This window comes from Barbatula barbatula (assembly GCF_947034865.1).
Source record: "Barbatula barbatula genome assembly, chromosome: 20".
Lineage (NCBI taxonomy): Eukaryota > Metazoa > Chordata > Actinopteri > Cypriniformes > Nemacheilidae > Barbatula > Barbatula barbatula.
Genome location: NC_136783.1, coordinates 15,457,598 through 15,471,530, shown reverse-complemented (window position 1 = coordinate 15,471,530; position 13,933 = coordinate 15,457,598). Strand labels below are relative to the sequence as shown.

Sequence of the window (13,933 nt, the reverse complement as noted above, 5' to 3'; positions counted from 1 at the left end):
CTTCAGACACGTCGGTTCCGCTGCGCTCGGCTTTTCACTTTGACTTTTCTCGGATACGTCTGAAAGTTTGATTTCGCATGTCTTTTTGAATTCCTCTCTCTCTTGCACTCTTCGCTGCTTAATCCTTCACAAAACAATGTTGAAAGCTGCATCAGTAAAAGGAAAAAAGACGAGATGGCGTTAGGTCTCTCTCTCTCTCTCTCTCTCTATCTCTCTCTATCTCTCTCTCCCCCAGTTCTGTATTACAAGAGCTCCATCAGTATTCGTGCACTAACACGGAATATTGTCTTCGGGTGTCAAAGTAAGGTGCCACAACATAGGCGTGTTGTTTTCAGCGTTTTGTCAGAAACGTATGACAGTCTGTGCAGGGAAGTCAGAGACATGTAGAAATAACACCTTTGTCTGGCTAAACAAAGAACTGACACATATCAAAGCTCTCTCACCCCGGCTTGACATTATGAGAGCAAATGACATTAGCTGGTCTTTTATAACAGAATGAATCTGCTCCGCTTCATTCTAACGGTTATTATATATTTATGCATTTCGCAGGCTTTTTTTATGTAAAGGGACCTAGAGTGCATTTCAGTTCCATGAATTCCCTGGGAATCGAGGTAGTGATTGAAACTTTTATTATTATTATTATCATTTTCAATAAGAATTGCTTAGAGAGGATGCCATTTGAATCAGGCAATGCAATTTCACGTTTTCATTAAATAAATGAAGAAAACAAATATTTAAGAATATCATCCCATGCTAAGCAACAATTTAGTAAATTCTGTATTTCCATCCTTTTGAGGTTTTATAAAAGCATTGCCTTGAATTACAATTTTAACGTTACAGAGTTCAGAAGGTACTGCAAAACAAAATAAGCCATTTTTACTTTTATTACCGGACCTCACTCACTTATTCATGCAAAATTTAGAAATGACATGGCATTGCATGTGCTCTCCGTCGCAGGGAGCAAGTATAAACACGAACAAACCAACTGCATCGCCAAACAGCTAAAAAAAACATCACAATTATAGACTCCAGCGAGAGCTGGATCTGATTGTGGTGGGAAGAAATGAATTTGGTTTGAATGTCTAACAAATGGCGAGTCGTTTGGTTCCTGTTTACTCGCCTTCATTTAAACACCATAATCTCAGAGGTTTCCCGTTTCACATAATAACGCTTCTTGTGCCTGACACCTCGAAAAGCACTCAAGAATAAAATAAGTTCTCTCTCATGACGAGGCAAAGTCTTGTTAAAGAGATAGTTCACCCATCATTTACTCACACTCATGTTATTTCATACCTGTATACATTACTTTGTTCTGATGAACACAGAGAAAGATATTTGGAAGACAAATTTTCAATTCTGGAAGAACCTTGACTACCATAATAGGAAAAATGTAATGGTAGTCGAAGGTGCCCCAAATCTGTTTGTTTTCCTTAATTCTTCCAAATATCTAATTTTGTGTTTAACAGAACAATCTTTATACAGATTTGACAAAATAAATCATTCCTTCCCTAAAGATTGGATATTTACATAAATCAAAGACACTTTGTGAGCAACTACGAACACGCAGTGAGGCCAATTAACGGCGATGAAGGTTTCCCGATGTCTATTTTGCTCACATCAGCTCCGCACTGAAATCAAACTGACGCATGCCACTCATCTGTCTCATCCCCCCCTGCCAGTTCTCTAAATGGGGATTTGTCCGATTCCGTGTCTCAAGTAATCATTCGGACATGTCTGTGAGGAAGCTGTTACGAGAAACCACAGACTCCTCACACTAGGAATTCAGATCCGTGGCATTTTCAAATGCAGATTATGTACAGGATTAAAAAAACTAAGGACAGTTTTCAGATCATCTGTATTCTAAATCAGAGGCTCGCACAGTCCGTGTTTTCATGAGACGTGGCATTCATCAGATGCATGTAATGCAGAGAGGGAGGCTGAGAAAGCGTGACCAATTTGAAATGAGGGCATGAATAACCACTTTTTTCTCAAAGAGACCGTCTTAAAGCAAGCGTGGGTGTGGTGACCCGTAGTGATAAATGGAAGATTATTGAGCTTAATATAACAAAATTACAGCTAGAATCAATACTGAGAGTAGATGTTTGCTGCAGGGGCGGGTGGGTATTATAGAGACCCCGATGGACAGCATGAGGAATCACGAGGGAACATTTGTGTGATGTTCGGCATGCTGATGTGCATGCGCACCTGCTGATGAAAGATTTGCACTGCAAATCAATCAGAATTTAAAGGACAATTTACACAACTGATGTGTGTGTTTAAAGGTGCAGTGTGTGAAATTTGGCGGCATCTAGAGGTATGGTTGTGCATTGCAACTAACGGCTCACTCCACCCCTCCCTTTCGAAGCACTACGGTGGGTGACAAGACTAAGATGTCATCACGGACCATTATTACTGACACACAGCGCGTGAAACTCTGGACATGTTATGTAAACACAGAAGATGCTGCAGAATAAATTACAGAAAAATATACAGAGGGCAGAGGTTTTCATCGAGACAGTTTTACTCCCAAAACATGTTGTCTTACAGTAGAAACTGATGATTCATTTGTGTATTGGACACCACTAATTTAATTCAATCTATTGAAATCATCCCACTGCATCTTGTCTTCATGATATCTCCGTTTATGAGAAAGGGTTTATCACATCAAGGATATCTTCATGTGCTCACCCTGAGAAAAGAGTCCAATGAGCCGTTCTCCATAAACTCTGTGATGATCATGACAGGGCTGCTCTTGGTCACCACTCCCTCCAGATGGATGACATTAGGATGATCAAACTGCCCCATGATGCTCGCCTCGCTCAGGAAGTCCCGCCTCTGCTTCTCTGTGTAACCTGACTTAAGTGTTTTGATGGCCACAAACATTTCCCTTTTTCCCGGGAGCTTTAGGTTTCCGCTGCACACCTCTCCAAACTCCCCTGAGGAGAGCAATGTATCATTTAAGGCCAAGAGTAGACAAGTTACATTTTATAAAAAATAATCGCTGTTTGAGGTCAGAAGGTTTGATAGTAAATTACCTGCTCCGATGACTTGCTCGATCTTTACACAGGAGATGTCAATCTCTTTAGCAAACTCTCTCACAGCTTCATTGGGGTCCTCGTAGGTAAATGGATCGATGTAGATTTTCATTCCTGGTGACACTATAAAAAATGATATTATATTATATACAACAAACTGTAATTGAGAAACAATATTTTATAAGTTAAATGTACATCAGAAGAGTCACTGTAAATGTAGATTGAAAATAAATGCTATGTAATGTGGTTGTGTGAATTCTGGGAACGTCTTCCTTTCCAGTAGCTTTGGATTCTGAGCGTGACATTGGAACAGCTCATGCAGTCAGTAGAGTGAATCTGAAGTCAGTGGAGTGAAGCAGTGTTCGCGGGAATAAGATAAGGCGTTTTAATGTATGTATCATCTCCAGGGTATCATAGTCCCTGAGGGGGACCATATCGGCCCTTTCCATTCCTGCCAATCAAATGGCTTTTGATAGCAGGTAAATTGGCTTAGGGTGAACTCTAAGTATGTGAGGACTGAAGTCATTTCTGCATTAAATCCGATTAGTCGGCCTCTTGGCTCCAAATCTATATGAAGGCATTATAATGGACATGGTGTTTTCATGAAGCTAGACGATTTATCATCAGAGGAGATGTGACTGTGCAGACGTTTTTGGAATTGATGAATGTGTTCTCTCAGAGGACAATGAGAAGATAAAGAGAGTCAGATAAGTGAATGACGTACAACATAGAATTTGTGCATGTCAAAATATACTATATGTGCCTTGGTTGAAAATGTTCTTTTGAGCTGTGTAACCCTTTTCTGTGTTATATAGTATGTGTGTGTTATATAGTGTATATATATATAAACAAATATATATATTTTTTAAAAATGTCTTTAAAGTGGATGACTTTGAATAAGAAATTATTACAATATTTTTATACATTAGGCCAAGAATAGACAATTATTATAATGTTTTTATGTATAAGACAAAGAATAGACAAGATACATTTGGATAAAAATACACACGGATACACGGATAAAGAAATGCCAAACAGATTTGGAAGGAATGATTACACAATTTCAATATTTAAGAAAAAGGAAACTATAAAGCAAAAAAAGAGACAAAACAAGACACAGGAAGCACAAACACAATAGAAAATCATAAGGACGTGGCAATTAGGACATTTTCAGCTCTTGGCCGCGAATGGATGAATTTTGACCTTGATTTTCTAAGTTTTACTGGCCACACACTCTCCCACAAATTACTTGAATAAACAGAGCCTATACAACACTCCTGTACTGCAGATTACATTGCGTGAAAACTGTTACAATTGATAAAGAAGGGCAATGAAAAATATAACTTGAGGAAAAGTGCAAAACCATTTATATTCAGGAGAGAGAGTAAGAGACAGATGAACTATAAGCTCTTACAGAGAGAAAGAGAGAGAGAGAGAGAGAGAGCTCAGCTTAAAATGATTGCCTCCAGAGAATCTTAAAGATTTATTTCTATAAATGGAACAGCACTATGTTGCTAAAATGGAATTTACTAAAACTTTGCTCTTTTTTTGACAAATCTTTAAATGGATCTTACTAACTTTGAAATACCTGGATCAGAGCTTTTTAGCTAAATTTGCTTTCATGGGAAAATAAACAAACAGCATATACCCAGAAAAAGAACAAAGAACCAGCTTCAAGGGGAAGTAGCTAACGCACTCTCTGATGGGATTTTAAAGGAAGCTGTGGGATTAATATTTCACAGATGAATGTTGTAGCGTGGAGGAGAGGGGAATGTCCAACAAAGGTGTGTGTGAGAAGAGGAGAAAGATATAAATGGAGGTGTGTGTAAGGAGAGACGGGGAAGGCATGAGTGTGTGTACTCCTAGCCTCAGACCGTGTGTTCACAGATCTCCCGCAGTAGATTTTTTTAAATGTTTGATGCATACTGCACACGTGAGAGTTAAATGTGAGCAATACTTCATAGGTGCAGGCTGAACCCACTTCATCGTAAAGCTATGAAGTCACACATTAAAAACAGATTAAAACGTGTATTTTTATGGCTGTTTAAGGTCAACGGTATACAATTCATACATGGTGTGTGTCTATCAACGCTACATTAATACTCACTGTGGCCGCTGGTGTAGTGTTGCAACTTGTCTGTGTATTCTGAATCCGCTCTCTCGAACCCGCGTCTGTTGGAAAAAAGACAAACAGCTCAAGCGGTGCTTTGACAAAGGTGCAAAAGCCATGAAAACAGCACTTAGTACCAACTAAATATTTTACAAGCCCTGCTGTAAAATTCCACTAATGAAGCAAAGCGGACTTACCATGCTAATGATACAATTACAGGAATAGCTACGCTAATGTGTTTATAAACGTGCGATGATTTGAGCAGAACTCACCGGTTGCAGACAATGATGATGACCACCACTGCAATGAGGAAGACCAAACCAGCCGCCGCCGAGCCGATGATGAGAGGCAGTTTCTCTTGAATACTAGTGTTGTACTCCTCTGTATACACACACACATATATATCCAAGAGTTAGCACTTCCCGACAAAGCTCAGCAGACGTCTGTAAAACTGATGTAGCCTGAAGCAAGTTCAAACTCTGAGGAGGCAGATGTGTGTGGAGCCCCATGGTCTACATCTACACAGGTGAGAGACCCCCACTTTTTCGTTTTCACAGCGGGGAATCGGGGACAGGAAGCCTTGTGCGTGATACCTCGAGGGCAGATGGGGCCATTCAGCTCAGCTCGAGCAGCATATGGACAGAAGATGGAGAAAATGTGTTGGGTGGTGTGGGTCTGTGCGAGACAGATGCACTGGGATGTGGAGAAGGCCTGGGGATTTTTCCCCTTCTTTTAATTTCATTCTACCTACCATTTCGTCTCTCTCCTTGTCTTTTATAATTAAAGACTATGCTTTCAAAACGCAGACATAACCCCTGGGCTTTTTGCTGCAACCCTACAGAGGATAAATATGCTGCCAACATAGTCCCCGACAGCATTTTACAAAATTGTCAATTTAAACACACTTTGAGGTCCCTTAGACTGAAGTAGCAAGTAAACAAAAAACAGAACTTCAAGTCTCGTGTGAATTTGACAGCACTGTAACTTTCAGGTTTGAAATCCCATAAGATGCTGGTATGACATATTCATGTTTGGATCACCTGGCAGAGTTGCCTTCTCCCATCATGGCAAGCGAGAGCTCGGGAGGATAGATCAGACTTACTCTGAATTACTCTGTGATCATAATAAGCTGCTTAAAGAGCAAGCAGGCCCGAGTCAGGCAGAAGCCCTCGGATGAGGCAAATCAAGCTGGGCGAAATGATGGGCGGCTATCATTAGTCCTGTCCAGTATAGGGATGTGCACGAATATTCGATCCGCGATTCAATTAGAAAAATATCTAGAAAATTCAAAACGCTATTCGAATATCCGTATTTTTCATGAGAATAAAAACTGCGTCACCACAGGCTTTGGTTACCGCTACAGAAGACCCTTGTCACTTCTTATTTAACGCTTCTTCACTTCATCTTTAACAATTTTATAATATACAGAAAATATTAAAATACTTTGTATGTGTTCCTAAATCTTTGTTCACTCAGATCGCAAGCGAGTTTAGACACCGGATGTTATGCTCGGCATTCATCACCAAATTAAAATGTTTCAAAACTGGTGAGCCACAGAATTTGCTAACATTACTTACATAAAGTATAAAAATTCCAAGGTAATATTAAATGATTAATTTATTATAATAACTTGTTCGGAGCCGTTGTTCTTTGAAAGACTTATTCATTAAAAATATATGAAGTCATGCTAATTTTAACAACTTGAAACATGAAAATGTACATGTCATTGCAACTAAAGTTAATGAATTTGGCCTTAGCTTAAGACTGGTACCTTTTTCCATACCGTGAATTTTCCTTCTAAGAAGTTCAAATTAGGTCGTTGCCTTCAAGCAGCCTGTAAATAAATTCGCACAGATGCCTTTTTGGTTTGTTTTAAAACGTGCTGTGATTTCTTAGTTACCTTAGTTGAAATAAATACCTTATTTATTTATTTATTTTAATGCAACGCAAAGATAAACAAGACAGACACTGACCATGAACGAAAAAGAAAACAATATTTTAATGCAGTGCTCAGGGCCGGATTATCCAATGGGTATTATGGGCACAGGGCCATGGGCCCATGCACAAGCAAGGGGAAGAAAATTTCACATAACAATGTTTTCGCTATATTCATTCTGCCGTGTGCCTCTCTGGCTCGGACATACACACATGCGCACACAAAACAGTGTTTCTAATGTACGCAAGTCTGTAACCCCGCACAGGAATCGTCTCGGGCAGCACATTCGACAGGTGACTCCTGAATGAAATGATTACCAAACAGCGTTTTCAACAACCTGTCACTGTTATCGACTGTTTGAATATATAAACGTGAACATATTCCGTCTGTTAATATGCACATGGTTACCTAGACAGAGGCTGTGTGAAATAATATAGCCAGTATCGAACTGTAGAAACTGAAAATATGTAAATGAGAACTAGAAAATAATCTATAGGCTAAATCAGAATATTCTCACAGTTTTCTTTAAAAACACAAAAGGTAAGAGTTTTTATTCATCTATTTGGTTTCTTTGCCAATAATGAAATTTATATTGATAAAATGTTGATCAGGTCTAAATGTCTAACTTTTTAGCATTAGTGCTTTAAATACTTTGGAAAATGTTTACTTACACAGACTCGTAACATATAGGCTAAAGAAGTATACCTATAATATTTGGTAATGCCGTTTAACACATTAACCGCGAGGTGCTTGTTACAAAAATTAAGTTGAACAAATTGACAAATTACTCTTATGATCATTGACATAGACTGCCCGTTTATTCTTTGAAAAAATTAAGACGTTAAAAATAAAATATTTGAGAATTGCACTTAAGAATATTCTTAAGAACATCCCTATAATTGATCTTACAAAAGGTCTAATACTTTCTCTTAAAGGTCCAGTCAGTAATATCTAGCGGCAAGGTTGAGAGTTGCAACCAACAGCTCACTCCGTTATACACCTCTGAAGACATAGTTTTGTATATTATATTGCATTTCTATCCAAATTACACACTGGACCTTTAAGAACCGTTTTGTGAATGTGGCAGGTAGTATCCAATTCAAAACTTTATTGTTTATGTGTCTGTCTGGGGGGGGTAAGGGTCCACAAGACACTTGTGCCCAGGGGCCTCTGAATTCTTAATCCGGCCCTGTCAGTGCTGATCAACAGTATTAGTAAATATCTTCCTCAGATGACGGTCACATAATAGGGAAACAAGCACTTTTTTAGGATATTAGCAGTCGGCATGAAGGTATTAAGCCTGTTTAGTTTATTTATTTTCAACATTATAAACAATAAAGCCAGATTTTCTTGTCAGAACTGGGTTTAGTTACTATTACTACTTAAAGATAATTATAAGCTTGACGAATTAACGAATATTCAATTATTTCTTTTCTTTACTTTAAAAGCCCCCATGACATCACAAGTTTTTGGCTTTTGGTATGAATATCTTAGTCCTAATGCTGTCTATAAACGAATGTGCTAAAAAGATGACAAAGATGTATACATTCATACTTTCTCTCTTCCTTCTGAAAACATGGATCAATGATTTTAATGACATTACACTGAAAAACTTAAGGCCATTAAATATTTCAAAATTTAAATCAATATTTCTATAATGATAATAAAAGTCAAATTTAGTTTATGAATGTATACTTACTCATCGATATTTATCTAGTAAACAAACATAAAGATTGCTTAAAAACGAACATATTTACCATGACATAAATCTTAAGCTTTTTAAAAAATGAACTTCAAGAAGCATTGAATGTTACCAAAATAAAAAAGGTTACAAGCCACGGTTTGTTAATACTTCAAACAGACACACACCTTCGGTCATGGTCTGAAAGTACATCTTGCCGCTGAAGCGTCCGAACCCTGCCACCGTACGTGCTCGGACCTGGAACACGTAGATGCCTCCGGGTTTGAGGCCGCGTATGACTGCGGTGTTGGTTTGACTTTTTACTATGGAAGAATTATGTTCCGTCTGGTCCTGCAGAGAGAGACAGGAAAGAAATTACAAGAGGAAAAATGAAAAAATATAACTCCATCTGTACCTAAAAGTCATTAATTCTACAAAACCATTAGCGCTGTGGTCACAATATTTCATCTAGCCTCATGCTAGGAGACTGCATGGGAGAGTTAGAAGTGCACATCAGGTACATATGGGCTATCTATCTCATCAAACCCCATCAGGAGAACACGATTTGAGTGTGCCACGCAGAGGAACGGTGGGTGACACTTTCAGGCCAGCCACGATTCATTAGTCTGGCCGGGAAGCCGTGGCCGTTGTCGCGACTCTCTCTCGAGTGTCTGTTTGTGTAAGCGAAGAAGAAAGAGAGAATGTAGGACTGCACGCGTGCGTGTGATAGTACGAGTGCTCTGCTTTTTTCTGTCAGCCCTATTTCTGAGCTCTGTGATGTGAGCTTTGCTGTAGTCTGAGAAGACTTGTTTTGACAGGCGCTTCTCTGAGAAAGGAATTATACTGAGGAAAGAATAAGAGCAGGAGCAGAACCCTTGGGACTGTCAGCATGTGTGCGTGTGTTACAAATAAAGAGAAAAGGCAGAAAGTATCTGTCAAACAATGCTTGCTGAACTTTGTGACCCTGAATCTTAGGGTGCGGTTATTTTGTGTGTCAACCAGCAACACAAAGTGAGCTAAACAGAAGTTGACTGTAACAATATCGGCAAACTCTAGCAAAAGTTAGAGCTTGTGTGTCTTCCGAGGTTTGCGCTGACAGAGAGGAATCTGTAACTAAAACAGATTTTTTATTACAGTGCAATCTCTGTTATTTTAGCCACTGGTATCCAGATCGGACCACAACAAGCTGTGATTGTAATCACACTCTTGCGGAACAGGAGTTCGGAATTCATGTCCGACAGCTGTCGAAACCCTCAATTAAACAGTAAACTAACAGTCATTCTCCGAGGAAGCTTTTCTATTACATGTAATCAGATATATTATGAAAATATTCATTTTAAAATATATATGAATAATTAAATTTGCTCGAATATCTATTTTGAATATTCATAACCTCTGCCTCTATATAACAATTTCTGTTAAAAACATAATAATGCTAATAACTTTACTTACTTTATGTGGGTTAAAGTAAAAAGACATGAAATTGAAATTTCCTACTAAATTGTACCTTCATTTATTTTTATTTTTATTATGTATCATTATTATATAATTATTTTAAGCTTTCTGTTGCAAATCCGGATAAGTTGATTTTTATGCATTTTTTTTTACAAAAAGTTCCATACGGCAGCTTTAACTAAAGTCTGATGATTATAATATTTTAATTTAATATAACCTAATAATTTCCATTACACCATATTTATTTATTATTTTATATGATTTACATTTATATTTGATTATACATATAGAAAATATAAAACAAGAAATTCATAATACTAATATATATATAGTGTATATACATACGAAGAGTTTGGTTCCAAAATGAGATCAAAATGAAAAATAAAATTAAAATCAATCAAACTGCGGTTGGTAACACAATAAAACAATAAAAAACGTTTTTACATAATACAATTTTTGAAATGTTCTCACATTTTGGAACCAAACTCTTCATATATACATACATGTCAACAATATTATATTTAACAACAAATTAATATAATTCAATAAAAAGTCAAAGACATTACGCATTTATCGAAGTGTTCGTGTGTGATACCTTTTCATAATACTGCAGCTCATAGTCGAGTATGACTCCATTTGGCTGGTCTGGCTGCGACCAGGAGAGAGTGATGCTGTCGACCGTACGGCTGACCTGGTGCATTATAGATACTGTAGAAGGAGCTGGAAAAAATTCAGACGGAGAGACATTTTATTGCTTACAGAGGTCATACTAACATTGTCCCTTAACCAGATCACAGAACAATGATGCAAAACAGAAGTCGTGGAATAACCCAGGCACGCTTTATTTATAGTGACAGACCCATTAAAGCACAGATTCTGCCGTGTGATTATACAGATGTGACGATGTTTAAATTGCACCAGGCCAAACCACACAGACAAGGTGGCAAATGGGGAATTTCCAGTCCCGACTCTGTTTCTGCGTCTTTTTCATTGGTCATGGTTCCTCAACACAATGTAATCTAGCCTGAAATCTCTTCCCCTGTTATATCCTCCTGAAAAGGAAGGCGTACTAATTTTGTGGTGTGTTGAAAACAAATAAAACCAGGTGCGATACAAAAACCACAAGCTGAACACAACTGGCTTTTTGTATCGTTGAGGATGTGAATTATAGAGTTTCTTTATCAGAATGCTTGGTAATTAGAGGAAAGGGTGCCGAACCATATATTAGTGCTTCTGTTGTGTTGAACTTGTCCAACCTGAATGGCACACAAAAGCAAGTTCCTCCCGTTAATTACTGAATTAGAAGCTTGGAGTGTTCCTAATAGCCATTAAGCATTAGAGCGTGGCATACTGGGTCAGGCTGAATGGAAATGCAAGAGAACACAGTTGGAGTTGCTTGGAGTTCAGAGAGGCCGAGATTTATGGCTCTTACCGTCTCCAGGGCTCAGGCCTGTAAAGACGCAGACCCTCTCCTCCGGCACGCACCTCTCTGCGGAAAAGCCACTCGGTGGGAAAGCTTGCCGCTGCTATCAGTTTGAGGCTACGGCCTCCAGGGTTGAAGGAAAGCTTAAGTGGCTTTATTCGTGTGCTTATTTCCTGCTCTTGATAGCCCAGAACGAGCCGTAAATCTGTCTCAGACGTACAGGTGATAAAGGAGGTCTCGGATCCATGAACGCTGTTCATTTTCAGCAGTTTGTCTCACGCCTATGACCAACCAGTTGGCCTATGACCAACCAGCATTCATTTTTCTAAATGCACTTATCTGGAAACACAGGCAACAGTGTTTAACAAGCTATAAGCTTTGATCAAAACCTTAGTGAGCTGCCTACAGAGGCGGCCTTGTAAGTTATTAAAGCTGTGCATCTCAATTTTTATGCCTCCAAATGTACCTTGTTTTAACCAAATTTGCTATTACATTTGTGTACAAAGCCAAAGCATTTCTCAAAACTCTGTTAAAAAGAAATAACAGAAATAGCAATAGTTTGATTAAAATTAAATCCTCTTTCACCAAAGTTTTTTATGCTTATTAGAGTACAATTTCATGAACGTAGTAACAAACTAAGAAACTATATATTGTGTTGAATTTATTGAAACTATTTAATACAATTATGACTCATACTACCTGTTTGTAGAGAGCTCAATATCTGTTACATATAGGGCCGGTTTCCCCGACAAGGATTATTTTACAGTACTAAGATTTTGTTAAATTGGGATATAAAAACATACTTTACAAAAAAGATTACTGGTGTGCATCTTAAGACAAAAAGATCTCACTAATATATTTCAAGATATGTTAGTTCAAGTTATTTTCGATCAAGTCACCATTTAAATTAGTCTGGGACTAGGTTTAAACCATGTATATGCTGAACCCTGTTTAAACCACCCCAAAAGGATGAGGATTAGATTACTAGGGTTGCCAGATCTGCATAATAAAATAGCCAAAAAGGCCAAGCAAAACTATCTTAAAACCAGCCCAATGACCCCAAACACAAAAAATTCAACAATATGCAACTAATAATACACATTTTACAGTTTTATACATTAAAAACTATTTATTTTTGAAAATCACTATTTAAAACTTACCATAATTTTTTTTTTTTAAATAAGCATAACGATAACGCTTGTTATTAATATTTAATGACCTTAATGACCTCCACAAATCCATCAACTTTAAAAAAAAACAAGGAAAAACGCAGACTTGGCAACCCTGGATACTACCTTAAAATGCAGCTGTCTCTGTAGGAAGCAGGCCGAAAGCCAGCTTACTTCATTTTAAATCAAAACTACAGTCTTATTTTCCCTGCCTGTTAATAAATATATGTCAGAGGATAATGAACGGCTTCTCAGGGCTTTGAGCGCTATGGGTGGGCTTGTGAATCCTCCATCGGTATGGTCCGCCATGCTCACTCCAACCCAGAGGTGTGTACTAAACGGCAAGCGAGCGGCAGCATCCTGTCAACCTTCATGTTTGTAAGCAGTATCAAGAGAAGACTAATAAGCCAACAGTCAGGCTTACTCATCGGGGAAGCGCGCAAGCATCTCATCACTATACATAAATACATATATTTAAAGTCTGACACATGCGCTGTATTTACTGCATTTACATAACGTCGGCCTACACTGCTGTCGCTGGTAATCCAATCTGGGCTACTGCAAACAAAATGCACTGTAGCTCATGGGGTGCACATATGCTGATGGGAGAAAACTGAGAAGGCAGATTGTTGTTGTTTTATGATCACTAAAAGACGCTTTTCGGGTGCTGAGATAACAGAAAATCTGGTCAAAGAAAATAACTAGCACAGTACTGAGGCCAGAAATCTCAAAAGCAGCAGACGACAGAAATATGATGGGCTTTACTGAAATGTCCTTGTAAATACCACTTACTTTAGCCTTAAGGAGACCATTTGTTCTTTGATGTTTGTATGCTGAAGGAATGTAGTTCCCAGCATGCATTGTGGCATAAATAATTCAAGTAAATTACTTTTTTCTTGCATATTGTATTAATATTTCATCTTCATAATTTGAACTGGTATATTTGCCCCTTTGAGTTACATGATGCTTGATCTGTCCATAAATATTGTTGAATGCCACCACTTTCGTGGATTTTGTGTTGGATGTAAAACACCCTACATGTTGGGTGTTTGGCATAAAATCAATGCTGTGAACTTTAAAAAGTATTTGTTTCTGCACAATATTGTCAGAGAGACAAATGAGGC

The 13,933-nt window shown here is 38.1% G+C and overlaps 1 protein-coding gene across 1 annotated transcript in view; it reads right to left on the bottom strand.

Annotated features, from left to right (window-relative positions):
- ephb2b (eph receptor B2b) overlaps positions 1-13,933 on the bottom strand; it is a 131,610-nt gene that overhangs the window by 15,696 nt on the left and 101,981 nt on the right. Inside the window, exons 6-11 of the mRNA XM_079483379.1 lie at positions 10,813-10,937; positions 8,951-9,113; positions 5,418-5,526; positions 5,143-5,207; positions 3,036-3,158; positions 2,689-2,936 (exon numbers count right to left, since the gene is read on the bottom strand). Coding sequence (XP_079339505.1) covers positions 2,689-2,936; positions 3,036-3,158; positions 5,143-5,207; positions 5,418-5,526; positions 8,951-9,113; positions 10,813-10,937 — 833 coding nt within the window. The remainder of the gene's footprint in view (positions 1-2,688; positions 2,937-3,035; positions 3,159-5,142; positions 5,208-5,417; positions 5,527-8,950; positions 9,114-10,812; positions 10,938-13,933) is intronic.